Source organism: Microtus oregoni, unplaced genomic scaffold, assembly GCF_018167655.1.
Source record: "Microtus oregoni isolate MIOR12 unplaced genomic scaffold, Mior012 000014F_ref0000157, whole genome shotgun sequence".
Lineage (NCBI taxonomy): Eukaryota > Metazoa > Chordata > Mammalia > Rodentia > Cricetidae > Microtus > Microtus oregoni.
In genome coordinates, this window is record NW_024543073.1 from 36678555 (window position 1) to 36696726 (window position 18172).

Here is an 18172-nt window from a genome sequence, read left to right on the forward strand (position 1 = left end):
CTGGGGTAGATTTTTTGGGGCTGACAGCCTTGTCCCTCCCAGCTCCCACTCTCTACTTCCTGCAAGTGGCTGGAGATGTGACCACTCAGATCCATGCTCCAGACACCTGTTACCATATCTTCCCCATCATTATGAAATCCTAAATAAACTCTATTCTTTTTTTAAGTAGATATTTATCTTTATAACCTCTATTCTTAAAAAAAAACATAAAGACAAAATGTCAAAGGACATATTCTTCTGGAACTCGAGTCTCTAAAAATATTTCCCCTGAAAATATAGATCTACGCTTTTCCTTTTGTTGCCTTTGAGTTTTATAAAGAAGGCAACGTATGAGATATCAGTTTTCATTAAACATAGAAAGCTGCTATAAATTTGCAAAGATTTTAGCTCTATATGTGACTTTGGCTATTAAATCTGCAGGGTCTTTGGTTGTGTCATTTTATTCCATTGTAGGTTCTGGGCTCCACTCACTATTCCCATGAATTTTATAGAATTCTGAGCATGATTATGGAAAATGTCCCTTCAAAGAATTCACTCCTCAAATAGCTGGATGATTACTGACTGCATCACAAGAAACAGCTTTATCAGAGTAATTAGTATTAGTGCAGTTTGGGGTAAGAAGATAAAAGGCAGCATTTAAACATCTTCACACTCCAGCATCCTCCGATGACAGCCATATGTTTGGAGGTCACTAACAGTTCTTTTCAGCAGTGGCTATATTACAAACCCAAGTGTTCAATTCAATCACCAACTGCATTATTCCTTTGGCTAATGTAAATGTAACCCCTAAAATTTAAGCTTAAAATTTTTCTACCTTGGGGGACAAAATAATGACATTTATTATCAAGTTTTGGTTATATCCATGTTACAGAAAGTTACACAAAACTTCAAATTATTTACTCTTATGTTTCACTGACAACACCGAATTCCAATGGCTGTAATAGAGTCCCATCTTGGATGTGGACTTTCTTGCTATTCTGAGCTCATCTATGTGGTTACAAGATAGATTCAACTGTAGTCGAGTAAAATACTCTTCTAATTGTATTTCATGCCAAGAAGAAGCTGTCAACAAGTGCTGCTCGGTTTAGCTTTGGATTGAAGAAAAACACACTACTCTACAATTTGACATAACTTTTCATGTCTTTACATGTGTGACTTTAGATCTCTATTTAGGTAGTGCAATCATCAAAGTCCTTATGAGTGTTCTCGTAATACCAGTACTAACTTTAAAATATACATGTAAACACAGGGACTGACTGGAAATCCTTAAGACAGTTGAACATTTTGCACAGTGTTTAGCATTATCACTCATTTCTGAGTGTGTCCTTAACTCAGTATAACCAGTTTGGCCTTTGTAAACTTCCACAAAGAGATCAGTTCACAGTCAGAAAATCTCACTTTAGAAAAGCTATTTCAACAGTTCAGGGGTAAAGACACATCTTTTCCCACTCTGAGGTAAAGGCATGCATCCACAACCCCTCAACTCATAGCTGGAAGTCCTAACCCCAGGGTGATAGTGTTTGAAGGTAGAACCTCTGAAGGTGATCCCAGGATTATTGCTCTAAAACAAAACAAAACACCTCAGAGAGTTCCTTACTGCAAGAAGAGCCCAAAGAAGAGAGCTTACTAGACTTCATCCCATCTGCTGGACCCCTGATCTCAGACTTGCCAGTCTCTGAAACTTTGACAAATAATAATTTTTGGTTAAGACTCCCACCCCAAACCAACTTTATGGTGTTTTTGTTATCTGTTTGGTATTTGTAATCTGGATGAACTAAGACATTTCCTAATTTCAGACAGATGTCTTATATTAAATACTTGACTTCATAGAAGCGATGCTGATGGCCTAAGATTTTCATAGTTATCAATAATTACAACAAAAATGTTATAACAAAATGTAGACTTTACCAATATGATTTCCATCATAAAGACTGCTATGGACAAGAAAAATCACTAAAAATCTCAGGCCATAGCTAAAATGATTTTATTCTAAAAAGAAGTGTGGGTTTGTGTGCTTATTAAGTTTCCTTTTTGAATATTTATTTAAATACTTTTCTAGATACTAACCACTGGTTGTTAGTATAAAACACACTAGTCAGGAGAAAGCTAATTGATTGTCTAGTGTTAACCGTTAGGGATCTTTTGTGATTTTGTTTATCGTTGGTTTTGGTTAGGTTTTGATTTTTTGTGTGATGGATATGTGTATAAGAATATACTAGACATCTTCAACAAATGGTATTGGCATAACTGGGTGTCAAAGTGTAGAAGAATGAAAATAGATCTATATCTATCACCATGCACAAAACTCAAGTCCAAATGAATTAAAGACCTCAATATAAATATGACCACACTGAACCTGATAGAAGAGAAATTGGGAAGTAGACTGCAACACATGGGTACAGGACACCACCTCCTATGTATAACACCAGTAGCACAGACAATGATAGCTTATGCTGGAGAGGATGTGGAATAAGGGGAACACTCATCCATTGCTAGTGGGAATGCAAACTTGTGCAACCACTTTGGAAATCAGTGTGGTGGTTTCTCAGGAAACTGGGAGTCAACCTACCTCAGGATTCAGCAATACCACTCTTGGGAATATACCCAAGAGAGACCCAATCATACTACAAAAGCATTTGTTCAACTATGTTCATTGCAGCATTATTTGTAATAGCCAGAACTTGGAAACAACCTAGATGCCAACCAATGGAAGAATGGATAAAGAAAGTGTGGAATATATACACATTAGAGTTCTACTCAGCGGTAAAAAACAATGACATCTTGAATTTTGCATGCAAATGGATGGAAATAGAAAACACTTTACTGAGTGAGATAACCCAAACCCAAAAAGATGAATATGGTATGTACTCACTCATTAGTGGACTCTAGCCATAAACAAAGGACATTAAGCCTAGAGAAGCCAAATAACAAGGTGAACCCAAAGAAAAACATATATAAATCCTCATGGAAATTTGAAGCAAACAAGATTGCAGGGCAAAAGTTGGGAGCATGGGGGTGAGGGTAGGGGTGGGAGTGGGGTTGGAGGAAGGGGATGGGGGAGAGGGAAGGAAAAAGGGAAAGACTGGAGAGAGCTTGAGGGAGTGGGAGGGTGGAAATGGAGGAAGGGCAGATAAAGGACCAGGGAAGAAGATATCTACATTAAGGAAGCCATTTTAGGGTTGGTAAGAGACTTGGCTCTAAAGGGGATCCCATGTGTCCATGGGGATGTCCCCAGCTAGGTCCTTGGGCAGTAGAGGAAAGGGAGCATGAACTGTCCTTGACCCACTATCACACTGATGATTATCTCAAATATCACCATCGAATCTTCAACGGATAGAGATAGAGACAGAGACCCTTATCAGAGCAACGGACTGAGCTCCCAAGGTCCAGTTGAAAGGCAGAGGGAGGGAGAAGACAAGCAAGGAAGTCTGGACAGCAAGGGGTTGGTCCACCCACTGAGACAGTGTGCCTGTTCTAATGGGAGCTCACCAAATCCAGCTGGACCGGGACTGAATGAGCATGCGATCAAACTGGACACTGAATGTGGCTGACAATGGGGGCTGACTGAGAAGCCATTGATAAAGGCACTGGGACTTGTTTCTACTGCATGTACTGGCTTTTTGGGACCCTAGTCTATTTGGATGCACAGCTCCCTAGGCCTGGATGTAGGGGGGAGGGCCTTGGACTTCCCTAAGGGGAGGGTTCCCTGCCCTCTTAAACAGGAAGGGGGAGGGAGGAGGGGGAGTGGGAGGGGAATGGGAGGAGGGGAGTAAGTGTAAATTTTTGAGTGGAAAAATAAAAATAAATAAAGAATAAAAAAGAATATACTTGATAGAAAAATCATAAAATCCTAGGTGAAGCTCTTTTAGCCCTATAGACTTTGGTTCTGGGTGTTTGTTCAAGTGGCTATGTTAATCTAGTGGTGTGATTTTTATTTGCACATTCAATACAATAAAGTGATTTTTATTTTTTAGAAACATATTAAATTGTGATAAGGTATACAAATCTCAGAATGAGTCATTTTGACTATCTACTTACAGTGTCGGAACACCACAGTTTTACAAATTAGCAGTACAGCTGTCTTTACACCATTAGGGAGAACAAACAAGTATTACAAAGAGGGAGGGAGCAGACGAAAACTGAATAACTTTAGTGCTTGCTGATATTTGCTAGACAGGGGCATACCTACGACTTAAACTCACTTTACAACTGCTTCCCCGTTTCCGTCTCGGCCTTCTGTCTGGACAACACTGACCAGAGAAAGGTCACCAGAAAGCAAAAGTCCCTGGAGACTAAGATATATAACTTACATGCTACCACCCTCCACACAAACACAACACACACTTCCCATCACAGTCATAAATCTTACACACATAAGTATTTCCTTAGTGTTAAGAACTGGTTGTTGAATAAAACTGTTTCTTACGAAGCTTTGAAACATCCTAGGAGGAAATTTCACTTCTGAATGTATTGCAACATTTTTCACCCACAAAACATTGTCTGGAATTGCTGAACACTGTAATTTCTGTGTGGTAGAACAACAAAAATAAATCAAAGAAAGCAAAAAATATTCATCAGGGCAGTGGTGGCACACGACTTTAATCCCAGCACTCCGGAGTTAGAGGTAGGTGAATATCTGAGTTGGAGGCCAGCCTGATCTACAGAGTGAGTTCCATGACAGCCAGGGAAACCCTGTCTCAAAAAAAAAAAAAAAAAAAAAAAAAGTCCAAGCCTTATATAAGAATAATGTTAACTAATGGTATTATTAACAGTGACAAAATGAATTTCAAAACTGGCAAGAAATTATCTCAACTATTTCAATATATTAGTTACTTTTAGCTAAAATCTTGGATTGAATCTCAAACAATTGTCTATTTGCATCTCTTGGAATAAAATGAGATTCGCCATTCAGATACCTTATACATAGTAAGTAAAAAAATTAAAAGTAATATTTTCCTTTTAGAGCAAAACTGAATTTTCTTTCTAGATTGTTTCCCAGTATGAGCACCAATGGCGTGACTTGTCACATCACTACCGTCACAGTTCCAAACTGGATGCTGCTCAAGTCTGCACACAGAGAAACCAGTGCATATCAAGTAATTAAAATAAAAACTATCTTTACATTTTAAAAGTATTCTGTCTTACAAACCAATTAATTCAATAAAGGACAGTAGTATCAGGTTTGTCATAATACATTTGAATATTATGACAAAGTAATTGACATCTTAAGATCTTGGGTTCTGTGTAGAGGAAACAGGAGTAACACTCAACATTTCAGGGATGCATTAAAAATCAAACGTTCTAGCAGTGCAGAAAGGGTTAGGGTTGCACATGTGGGATAAAAACACACACAGAAAGTGTTACTCTATGAGTGACTTTACATATTTGTAGATAGGTACTAAGGAAAATGAAGATGATCAAAGAGAAAACATCAACAAATATAATTTTGCATTTGTATTCTGGAAATCTTATACTTCATTAAGTAATTTCTGTAAAATATACTCTAAGTTACTTTTGTTTTATCAAAACTCATGCTGGCCGGGCGGTGGTGGCGCACGCCTTTAATCCCAGCACTCGGGAGGCAGAGGCAGGCGGATCTCTGTGAGTTCGAGACCAGCCTGGTCTACAAGAGCTAGTTCCAGGACAGGCTCCAAAAACCACAGAGGAACCCTGTCTCAAAAAACCAAAAAAAAAAAAAAAAACCTCATGCTGGCACACACCATTAATCCCAGCACCTGGGAGGTGAAGATCCCTGTGAGTTTGAGGACAGCCTGGTCTACAGAGCAAGTTGCAGGACAGACAGGGCTATGCAGAAAAACTTGTCTTGAAAATAAAACAACAACAAAAAACAAAACTGCAGAATTAGAACAGCTAATGACTTGGAACATACAAAACCCTACTGTAAATCTCATGAAGTTCTCATTTGATCCAGTCTTCTCTAAAGAGGATAAATACAGACAAGTAGATTTAAGTCTAGGTTGATCATTTGACTGTCGACAGGTTCCTTGGTGAACACCTACTGTGAAGAGATGCACAGAAGGGAAGATGTTGGTGGCTGAATGCCCCTAAAGAGGACAACAATCCTCTTTTGTTTTGCTGATGGGATGGCCCAGAGAAGTTTAAAAACCCTTCTACTAAAAAGCCCTCAAGACTAAACATGAAACAAACATGGTTATGAAATAAAAGGGAAGACAAAAAAGTAAATTACTAGGAATATTTGAAGACAAAAGTTAAATGAAGAAACTCTGCTTTGAGTTTTGCTTATTGTCCACTAGTTTTCCACGCTCCCTCCTATCACAAATACAAAGGTATGAGAATGGCAGTTTGCATGCTGCGAATCCTAGGTTTTGCTTAAGGGAAACCAGATCTCCCAGAAAAAGATATTGTAGAAGTCTTTTGCATCTTCTATGTGACACTCAAAGCTATATACTTAGCCAGTTAATTTATATGTGTCCATAAAGAACAAATTTGGTTATTCTTGGTGTCAAACTGTGGGCGTATAATCTTGTTGTAGAATCAGAGAGAGTCTAGACTTCTAAGGATCTTTATCTATTATTTACTGCAACTCTTCCAAACATTGCAAGGTTAATGACTTAGTGGAGGTTATAAAGCAAGGGGCTGCATCAGTCTGTCAAAGCCAGAAAAACTGACTTACAATCAAATTGTACTGTTTACCTTCTTAATACAAAGTAATTGCAAACAAGGTACATATACCAGTATTTCCCCTCAAAATAGTACTACCACATAAAAAACTGGGGGACAAGTGCTCATAATCATTGTACAGACTCAATTTGAATATTTTAACTCTATGGGTTTAATACACGATACATTTTCCATGTATGCCAATTTGTCTAATAAAACGATGAAAAAAAATCTAAAAAAAAAAAAAAGAAAAGCAAGAACACTTACTGAGTAGTATACAGAGCCAGAAACGTGATAATGGAAACAAAATGTTAAAGTGTTTGGCAAGTAATTCTTTTTGCTATATGAATTACAGTGTTTCATGCTGGTTTTGACAGATGGGCTTGTGGCATGTCAGGATAATACACCAAGGACTGACCTGAAGCTCAGTAGTAGAGTATGTGCCTAACATGTGCAAGGCCCTGTGTTTACTCCAGTACTGGAGAAAAAGAAAAGAAAGAAGAAAAAAGAAGGAGGGAGGGACAGAGGGAATCATTGTAAAACCAGGGAAGCTCCTTTCTGTGACTTAGTAGCTGTGTAGCTATGAGAATATTACTTCTCCTGGTCTCAGCTTTCCCTCAAATAAAATATAAACAACTGTTCAAAAGTATACATCATGGCAAAGAGTAATCATTTTATTTAATGCTCAAGTAATAGAGATGATTTGTAGACTAAATGTGAAAAAAACTCAGTAGGGCCAAACTGTCCTAGCTCATTAAGGGCCTAGAGGTATTTATGTGGACAAGACTATAGCAAACAAACAAATCTCACACTACATTAATAGACTGCAAAAGAGGAACAAAAACAAAAGAATTTCAGAATGGAGTTGTGTTCTTTTCAATAAGAAATGTAGCCCAGTGTGAAGAAGAGTCGAATAGTGGCTGCACTGACAACGAGAAGAATCAGACAATTCAAATACGTGATCTAGGATGGAGTGTGGTCACACTGAGGGGTGCAGGATGGAGTGTGGTCATACTGAAGGATGCAGGATGGAGTGTGGTCACACTGAGGGGTGCAGGATGGAGTGTGGTCATACTGAGGGGTGCAGGATGGAGTGTGGTCACACTGAGGGGTGCAGGATGGAGTGTGGTCATACTGAGGGGTGCAGGATGGAGTGTGGTCACACTGAGGGGTGCAGGATGGAGTGTGGTCACACTGAGGGGTGCAGGATGGAGTGTGGTCATACTGAGGGATGCAGGATGGAGTGTGGTCACACTGAGGGGTGCAGGATGGAGTGTGGTCATACTGAAGGGTGCAGGATGAAGTGTGGTCACACTGAGGGGTGCAGGATGGAGTGTGGTCACACTGAGGGGTGCAGGATGGAGTGTGGTCACAGTGAGGAATCCTGACTGGGCACAATCCAGAGTGAGTTAATATAAGTATTTATTTCTGTATGTAAAATATTCTCAGCAGAGTGCCTAAAATATAGAAAGAACCTATTTAAAAGTGACAACTATGACAATACAGGGAACAGTGTTTGAGATGGATCAAGGCAATTAGGTTTGTGGGAACTAATTCCAACCCCAGAGTTAAAGTGGAATTATATACTTTGCCTCTGTAGCAGCCCAAGACTCATTTCAACTGAATTATCCTATCTTCTACTATAAACTGTACTTAGCCCAGACAAAACTTTTGTACACAAAAAACTTTACAAGCAAACAGGATTTAATACACACACACACACACACACACACACACACACAATATTTTTAAAAAGCAAGCACAGGCATAAAATGTATTTCAAAATTATGTGTTAACAATAAGATGAAAGTATATTTGCTTGGTATAGACCCACCACGATATTGTTGTTGAGTTAGAGGACCGCAATGTCACCTTTGTCCCAGTGGTAACCAACATACCTGCTACACAGTATGAGTTAGCATCCGAAGTGAAGACTGGAACTTCGAGAGGATGTTGGCTTCCTTGAAAATGTATCTATCATACTAATTTAAGTAAAATATACAGTGACATGCAAAATGTCAACTGGCAAATAATTAACCAGTGAATAATTTTCAAATACTTAAATAATGTAGTTTAGGAACTCATTTAGAAATAAAAATTTCTTAATGTTTCATAATTGATAATAACACATTTTTATTTTTATTTTTTTCCACTGGTTTCCACCATAACAAGAAAGTTTATCATAGTGTTTTCTTTTCTTTTCTTTATTCATTAATAACTGAATAAAATTAAAAATTTTAAGTCATTTTATTTATATATTGTAATACAAAATAGAGAAAAAAAGTAAATGTTTCATAAGGTGCTATACTGCTTAAGCAACTAAAAATTATTTTATGGTAACTATTTATATTTTATATTTAATATAACTGCCTCACTAAAATGTAATTTTTTGACTTCTAATTTTAGTTAATGTAAATTTAAACCAATTTTCAACAACTCCTTTTAAGTATTACTGTTCTGTCTTTGGAAGATACAGTACAGTAAAGTTCATTCTCTTCTGTTGTACATAGATTTGCACATACATTTATATTTGCATGCACACATATGAGTTTCTTTTAGCTAATACTTTCATTTTTATATGACTTCCAGTTTCAGTATCACTAACAATTTAACAAGAGATGAAACACTTCCATGACTGCACATACAGAAAAGGGAACACGTGAGCTGAAAGCTCATTCATTTATTTTCTGGTTTATCTTGAAGCCTGCAATGGGATTGAACCACATACCAACAACAGGAAAGCCTGAAAGTTAAAGATATAAAGGGCAGAGTGAAATCAGACAGAAATGTGAGCATCACTGACCCGAAGCACGCATGGTTCCTCTGTGCTTGCTCGAGCTCTTGACTGTTTTAGCTACAGGAACAGCATTTTTTATCAACTGCAGCTCACAAAAATTTTCAAGAATTTTTGCCATTTCTTCAGTAATTGTATCCAGGTAAGATTCTTTAATGAATTGTGTCATTGAGGATGGAGCTAAAATTTCACATAGTATGTTAAAATCCTCTTTTATCATTGAATATATCGTGAGCATTGTATTTTGGGATCCATGAGCAATTACTTCTAAATCTGAATCTCTGTTGTAGGAAGGAAAGGAATTTTGCAGAAATTTAGCCAGCAGTCTCTTTTGTATGCTTTGGTACTTGGCAACCACTTCTGATTCTGGGTAGAGCAGGAGGAGCTGCTGCATACATTGACTTTTCAGTTCAATTCTTTGCTGTGAATTGTTGATCTCATTATGGCTTTCTAACCTGCTCACCAAGAAGCGTCGAAGATGTAATCTTATATCATCCCAAACAGACTTTACATCCACAGAGGAGTAATCTTCAACAGAATGCAGACATGTCCTGGAGAGGAAAGAGAAAGAGGTCCCACCTAGGAGTGACAGGAATGAGATGTTGCTCTCACAGGAGAGGTCCCAGAGTAGATCCAGGATCATTTCTTCTTGATTTTCTTCATTATTCAATACATCTTGCTGATAAAAGTGAATGACACCATTAGACACGTAATTAAATCTGAGCATAACAAAAATAATTTGTAAGCACATAATTTCATAATTGATTAAAATTTAGAATGACTGTCCTATACACAACATAGTTTTGTAAGGTGTTTAGGATTCAGTCAATGCTGACAGTATAGAATGTATTAACCACTATGGATCGGCTATTTGTTGAGTTGTACCTCTGCACATGCACCTTGTAGCCCTCACTATTCTCTGTAACCAAGCTGTAGCAAAGCTACATTACTAAATATTAGGAAAAAATGAGTTCTTCAGACAAAATAAAATTAAGATCATGTCTTAATTAATTCCTGGCAGATACTTTTTATGCCTGAATGAATATACTAACTATAAAACCTCAAACAAAATAAAAATCATTAAGATAATTCTAGAACAAAATAATTAAATATAGTTGGTGCCTAGGAGTTACCAATACCTGCCATCCTGAGAAATACAATTTAATTCTTAGGTGGATTTCAACTTTCATTTAAATTCATTACTGACAACCATGTTAAGAAGGATTTTTACTTTAAAAATTAGTATGAAAATATTTCTGTTGTCTCCAAAGAAATAACTAACTCAAACTGGGATAAAGAAATCAGAAAGGCTTCCCAAGAGATGTTAGGGAATTATTCCTTTAATCTTTCTGTGTTGGTAGGAAACAATGGTAGGTGTAAGAGGAATAATAAAAGAACAACAAATGACTTTCTTCTTGGACTTTGAATTGCACTACATTCTCCACACATGATGATTTTCCTAATTATATCCATTTCAGCCACTACTGAAATTAGTTCCTATTCTGTACAGAGAAACAAGCTTATTAGAAAACAAATGGAAGCAAGGCTCCAACAACAAAAAAGTTAGTCCGGCTTTGAAATTTCTTATTGATAAAGAAAGAACAGGAATTATGTATAATTCAGGATTGGTCCCCATTCACTCTAAGTACACATTTCAATGCACATTTAATGTGCTATTTTAATAATTACAGCCAATATCTATATCTTGTTATATAAAAAAACATTTTCCCATATATTCTCTGGCTTATTCATGAGGAAAACTCTATGACACTGATACCTGAAAGCTCTAGGAGTCTAATTTCTGGGTAAGGATATCTGGCGTGTGTGAGTGTGAGTGTGGAGTGTGTGGAGTGGGGAGCTGAGCACAGACACTCGGCTTCATCCTTTCCACCAGGAGCCTTCTGCACATCTCTCAAAGCTCGCACTGCTTAGAACTTTACAGAGCTCTGACATAGGAAATGTTCTCATAGAGTCTAGAACCCAGCAGCACTAAGGCAATTCAATGAGTCAGATGTGTTAGATTAGCATCTCATCTTTACATTTCTCTAAGCCAGCTAATAGTTGTAAATATTTGGCCAAACAAAAACCAGTAGACTACAGTGGTTCAAGACGTGTTTTGTATGATTACTTAAAACTTGAAAATATCATTCTAAAGACCAATTTCTTACCTAGTTAATAACTTTCGGTAAAGAATAGTTATATAAAAATGCCATTGAGACTGACACAATTAGCATGTAAAAACTGATGTTATTTTAATTTGAATCTGTTTTGGTAACATGGTTATTTGCTCAAAAATAACATGATCAATTATGTAAAAAAACAAAACATGAATTCGAGCAAAATTAAGTTGGCCGCTGACTTGCAGTGAATAGAGAATGACTTCTGTGTGACAGATGAAAAGATAATTAAAATCCTTTGCTTTTAATTAAAAGAGAAAGTATTATTACATCAACACAAATGAAATACAATACACATGGCTCCTAATAGAAATTAAAGGAATAACTACATCCATATTTCTTCTGCAAGGCTCCACCTTCAAGAGGTAATGAGTGAGAAGAATTTCCTAAAAGGTTAAGCTTTAGGGCATATAGTCTTCCTTTGTCTTCCTTGTATTACTTCATAAGCATGAAAGAGACATAATAACAACAGACAAAAACTATTTTCATCTGATTCTGTCATCCTAAACCTCAAGATACTTTCCACATCTGCTTTGGTCGCTGCTTTTGATGTTAGGACAAAAACAGTCCTTTTCTCCCTACTAAATTAAATTAAAACCATAGCTAAAGAAATTCTGCTTCCTAAAAATGGTGCTGTTTCTATGAGAATCTGTTTTTGCAACCTAGCTACCCCTGTAGATGTGGGTTTAACAATAACTATTCTTGTTAAAGGTTAACCAAAAATACTTCCTTCTAGTAGGCAGCTGGCAATAAAGAGAACATCAGTTAACAGTGGTCTTGTATACATTTCTGCTTCCACTGAAACAAAACGAAGTGGGTATTATTGTAAGTGAGAATACAGAGAATGACAGGTGTGGGCACACACACCTCAGATACAAACAAGGGGCTCTTACTGTCTGTGGTTTGAGCACAGAGAAAATTAGCATTGGGAAAGAACACAAAGTCTAATAATCTGAACTTCTTTGGAGGCAACCTTGGATCATATCAGCGTGTTCTGCATCAGCATGCTCCATATCACATTACACGCCACCCAGAAAGGAGGCTATTTAACTTCCATTTCCATACAATTTACTTTGGTGCTAAAATTTTTAAAAATAAGTTATAGAATTTGGCATGGGAAGAAATATATTCCAAAAACAAAAAGACAAAAACATACCCACAAACCAAACCCCTCCATAAGACAGGATATTACCAATGCAATAAACATTTACATATTGTAATTCAACCAGTTGTATTCCATGCTTCCCCACTCTACCATAAAACAACGAATTTTTTACCATTATTTTGAGGAATGCTATCAAATCTCCATGGGAAATAGATGGTGACTTAGATGAAACATAATCATAGCTAGCTAGCCACTTGAAGCAGTCAGTTGTTGTCTGCAGCTGCACATCTGGACAAAGTTTGTTTACTTCAAACTGTATTTCTTCAATGCAATGCTCTATGCTACAAAGAAGAAAAATAATTATTTTGGTAGGATGTAGGTAATAGCATCTCACAATATCATAGGTTCTTAAATGCTTACATGGTACATGATTGAACACAATTTAAACATATAACTGTTATATGATTGAACACAATCTAAACATACAACTCTATAGAATATCCACATGATGCTAAAATAGCAAGAAATGGTTATTATTCATTTTCATTCATAGTTGGAAATGGTTCAAATTTTTTATTGAAATACTGTATTTGGAGAAATAGTATATATCCAACTACTTGCATTAAATTATGCATGAGGCCCAGATGTAGTGCACTGCTTACAGTAAATGGAAGCAGAGAACATACCCAATGGCTGTGGAAATCAGAGCCTTACATTACATGCCAAAAGGCCAAGGATGGGACATGCAAGATTGCAATCAATGCAATAGTAAAAGTCAAGAAGCATTTACAGAAAGCTTCGGATTTAAAACACCATCGACACAATATTATTACAGTTAAATACTTATGTTGACATTCAGCTTATTCCAAAACCAAAATACATAAAAAGGTTGGAAGAAAACAAATGTTAATAGATATGTATGTAATAATTGGATGAAGTTTAAATTTTACTTTTTCTCTATTTTATAAGTTCATACAGCACAAAGATGAGCTGCCTTACTTACAAAAAGCTTTTTAAAAAACATTAAATATTAATATATCTGTTTAAAATTTCTACTCATAAATGCGCTGTTATATGAATATGTAGCGAGCTGCGTGGTGTCACACCTGATGGAGATGTATAATCAACTCCTGAGATGGCTAAGGCCTGACCTATGCTATGATCACGCAATGATTATCAACTGACTGCATATGCGTGGACCTATGGGCAGTGCCCACCTGGCAGTTCGGGATTGGTTGCCCATGCCTACTTAAGGGCTGGGAGAGAGAGAGAAGAGAGAGAGAAAGTGAATAAAGTCCTGGAATAAACTGCAGTGAGAAGAGCTCCAGTGGTCGCATCATCCTTGCGGATCGAGGGTGGCCATGACAAGTGGTGGCCTTGTACGGGGAACCTCCAAACCTCTCTCTGTGGAGCCCAGAACTTGCTGCAGTCAGGGGGTGCACCGGTAAGATTGAGGAATCGCAATAAATGCGGGTTTTATGCTCTCACCTGTAGAAAAGGTAGAGCGGGAAAGCAGAGCCACGATCAAGTGGGCGGTTTAAAATGAAAATAAATGGAAGAATAGGATTTTAAAATGGGTGCTTCAACATCACAGCTGATTTTTCTGGCTCTTAACGAGCTGTTATGGAGCGCTTTGGAGAGGTTTTTTGCTACATGTGACACAATTGCTCCTTGGTTTGCCGTCTCTGGCAATCTTAATGTGTCATCCTGGGATAAGCCTGGTAGAGATCTGAATTTTGCTACTAAACAAGGTATGCTAAGGAAGGGAGGTATATTCATGTGGTTTGAATTACCGAGACTTCTGGAGTTTGCAGTGGAGTGTGAGCAGCTGTGGCTCCAAGGCCAAGGAGCTCCAGGCGGCTCCAAGGCCAAGCAGTGCTGAGGGTCTGTGAAGCTGCAAACACCCAGGACCTGCCTCAGGGCAGAGAAGCGCAGCACACGATAAGATCTGTAGGCCCGCACCTCTGTTACAGCCCAGGGCAATCGGCCAGGACCAGGTCGGGGGCCAGCCGCTCTGGCCTCCACTTTCCATCTCGCCTCTCCCCTGCTGCAGCGACCTGAGTCCAAGCAGCTGGAAGATGGCAGTAAATTGCAGTAAAAACCCGTAAGACTGCAACGTCCCTGCTCAGCAGGAAGTAGCCAGACGGATTGACAACGCCCAAATTCCCTATAAGATAATTTAAGCGGGGCCCTTTCAGAGCAGAAGCAGGATCAGCTGGGCTGCTAGGGAAGCCAAAAGAGGTGCACGAGGGAGAAGGTGTCTTCCATGCACTCAGCTGACAAGAATGAATGTGCCACGGGGGTATGGCAGCTGGGGTATGTTATTTTGGGGGACTGTTGAAGGAACAGTGGTTTCTGACTGCTCCTGGGGTCATGGAAAAGCCACTCCTAATGACAGGAGCAGGCAGAGGAAAGCCAGGGAGGGGAAAGCAAGATTGCCTCCCCTTCCTCTCCTCTGTGCTGGCCCCTCTGCTACCAGTTCTGACTGCCCTTGTGCTGCCGCAAGCACAGCCGCGGCTGTGGCAATTGGCTCAGCTTGGCTGTGAATGGAAGTATCTGGGGCTGTGTGTGACCAACATTCAATATGACTCATGCAACTAATTTGTCTAGATATCTTTTAGGTAATTAGTCTGGTGAATTCGAACAACAACTGGAAAAGTTGCGGGTGGCGATGGTGACTGTGAACTCCACACGCATGGATCATCTGAAGGAGTGGGCGGGAGTAGGAGCCCTAACAGGCTTAATGGTGCTTGCCTCCCTGGTATGCCTATGGTGCATTTGCCACATAAGGGTTTCACAGCATTGCAGTGAAGTTATGATCATTCAGGTCTTCACGGCCATTGAAGCAGGACAGTCTCCCCAAGTTTGACTAGAGATGTAAGCGAGCACAGGATGCGAGGTTTATGCACTGCACTTGAGGTAAGCATACATCAGCCTCAAGAAGAGCAAGTCTGATTGCATGTGGGTTGGTGTCTAGCTCCCACCTCTGTAAAAAGGCACCGGACAGGTCTAGTGTTCTCTGAGTGGATGACACCTGGACAAACACTAGTACATGTTCCATTTTTAACAGAGATCAGACCTCTACTCTTACCTGTGGCTTTACAAAACAAAAGGGGGAACTGTAGTGAGCTGCGTGGTGTCACACCTGATGGAGATGTATAATCAACTCCTGAGATGGCTAAGGCCTGACCTATGCTATGATCACGCAATGATCATCAGCTGCCTGCATATGCGTGGACCTATGGGCAGTGCCCACCTGGCAGTTCGGGATTGGTTGCCCATGCCTACTTAAGGACTGGGAGAGAGAGAGGAGAGAGAGAAAGTGAATAAAGTCCTGGAATAAACTGCAGTGAGAAGAGCTCCGGTGGTCGCGTCATCCTTGCGGGTTGAGGGTGGCCGTGACATGAATATCCATATATAATTTTTATATCTATGCTTATAAATCTTCTATGGGGCAAACTGGTGACCCACATGATGGTGGAATATCTAAAGTACAAGAACAAGAATGTTTACTTTGACTGAACTCACCCAAATCTGATAGTGGTGCAACTTTGTCTTAATGCTATCAAGGAAGATTGTTAGTAAAAAATAATTAATAATTGTTATTAATTATAGGTTCCACATGATAAGACCTTGTGGGGTTTAGTGGCCAAGTTCTGCTTATTAAAATTCATGCTTATGTCCCTGAAATTTATTAGGTATGGGTTGGCAGAGTAAAGCTATCCAGGAGACTTCTGGACATGAGTCAATTTAAATGAAGTTACCTGAAAAAAAATAAATTCTGAAAATCACAGAGCACTTTCATGAAAATCAAGAACTTAAAAGAAAAATACTCCTCTGGCCACAGCGGCGGACTTTCCTGAGGGGACGGTAGTCCTCAGAAATGCCAGCTCTAGGTCTGATGCGCCCTTTCTTTCTTACTGAAGCATTCCCATGGACCTAGAAACATGATGCCCTAGGCATACATCTCAGCTCTGGATACATGTATCAAAGTTTGTATAATAGGGTCCTCCCCAGCTTCCTTCAGGGAAACCTGATAGAGTGCAGCAGCAGGACACAGTTTCCCTCAGCTCTCACTCAGCCTCTCAGCTTATCTCTCCAACATCTGAACCTGGGAGGAGGCCAGGAAAGATGCTGTAAAGTATGTGAAGCCTCCAGAGTGCTGGGCACTTCAGTAATTTGTCCAAACACTGGCAAAGGGACTAGGCAGGCATTGCAAGGGGCCTCCCGCAGTGCTAGGAACTAAAAAGCTGCACTTGTTTCACTTGATTGTGCTTTCAGCCGCGATAAAATTATCTTGTCAGTCTGTCATTCACACACCACACATCTTGTTTTAAAAATGCAATTATTTGATTTCATGTCGACTTATATAAAAGGCTATGTTCAAAATTTAGGCTCCCAATGAAGTATGTAACCATACCTAACAAATCATCTTATCTAACCGAGATCAAAATTAAACATAAACAAATAAATTTAAACATCTCAAAGGTGGTATTTTTGAAGACTGTATTTCAAATATTTTCACGTACGTGTAGACCCTGTCAATAGATGTTAGTCTAAGTTTTCTTAATACCGTATGTTGTTATTTTGAATTAAATGCTTAACTGTAGAATTACTCAAAATCTCCTTTAGTAGGAAAGTCAGTTATGAAAACATTACAAATATAATTCAAAGAGCGGTAATACAATAAGCATATTTATTGTTAGAACTCAAATATTACTACAAAACTTAAAAAGTCTGACAAATATTAGACTTGCCTCTTTAAATAGCCACAAAACTCAAATTGACAACATGAGCTGCTTTAGTGAGATATTTTTACAGCACTTTTCTACCTATTTTTGTATTTTTTCTATTTTTCACTGGAAAAATAAATATTGCAGTAGGCAATTGTATCAGTGTCAGCAAAATTTGATCTAAGAACTAAATACAAGTAGTCCATAATTAGAAAATAGAAGAACAAAATAAGTCTTTAAATACAACACTATGTGTCTAATGTTCTGTCCCTCTATATCTCATTAAACTAATAAGTTCCAGTCAGCTCAAAACTGTTTAAAGGCTTTGTGCAACTTTCTTATTCAACTGTCTGTGGGTATAATCCACAGTCCTCATCCATGTGGAGTACTGACACTATTCAACTGTGGGTATAATCCACAGTCCTCATCCATGTGGAGTACTGACACTATTCAACTGTGGGTATAATTAACAGTCCTCATCCATGTGGAGTACTGACACTATTCAACTGTGGGTATAATCCACAGTCCTCAGCCATGCGGGGTATTTATACTATTCAACTGTGGGTATAATCCACAGTCCTCATCCATGTGGGGTATTTATACTATTCAACTGTGGGTATAATCCACAGTCCTCATCCATGTGGGGTATTTATACTATTCAACTGTGAGTATAATCCACAGTCCTCATCCATGTGGGGTATTGACACTATCAACTGTGGGT

The 18172-nt window shown here is 38.6% G+C and overlaps 1 protein-coding gene across 2 annotated transcripts in view; it reads right to left on the reverse strand.

Moving 5' to 3' along the window:
* Positions 1 to 18172, reverse strand: part of Kiaa0825 (KIAA0825 ortholog) — a 411723-nt gene that overhangs the window by 347375 nt on the left and 46176 nt on the right. For both annotated transcript variants that reach the window (XM_041663776.1, XM_041663777.1), the window contains exons 4-5: positions 12891 to 13059; positions 9446 to 10115 (exon numbers count right to left, since the gene is read on the reverse strand). In XM_041663776.1, coding sequence (XP_041519710.1) covers positions 9446 to 10115; positions 12891 to 13059 — 839 coding nt within the window. The remainder of the gene's footprint in view (positions 1 to 9445; positions 10116 to 12890; positions 13060 to 18172) is intronic.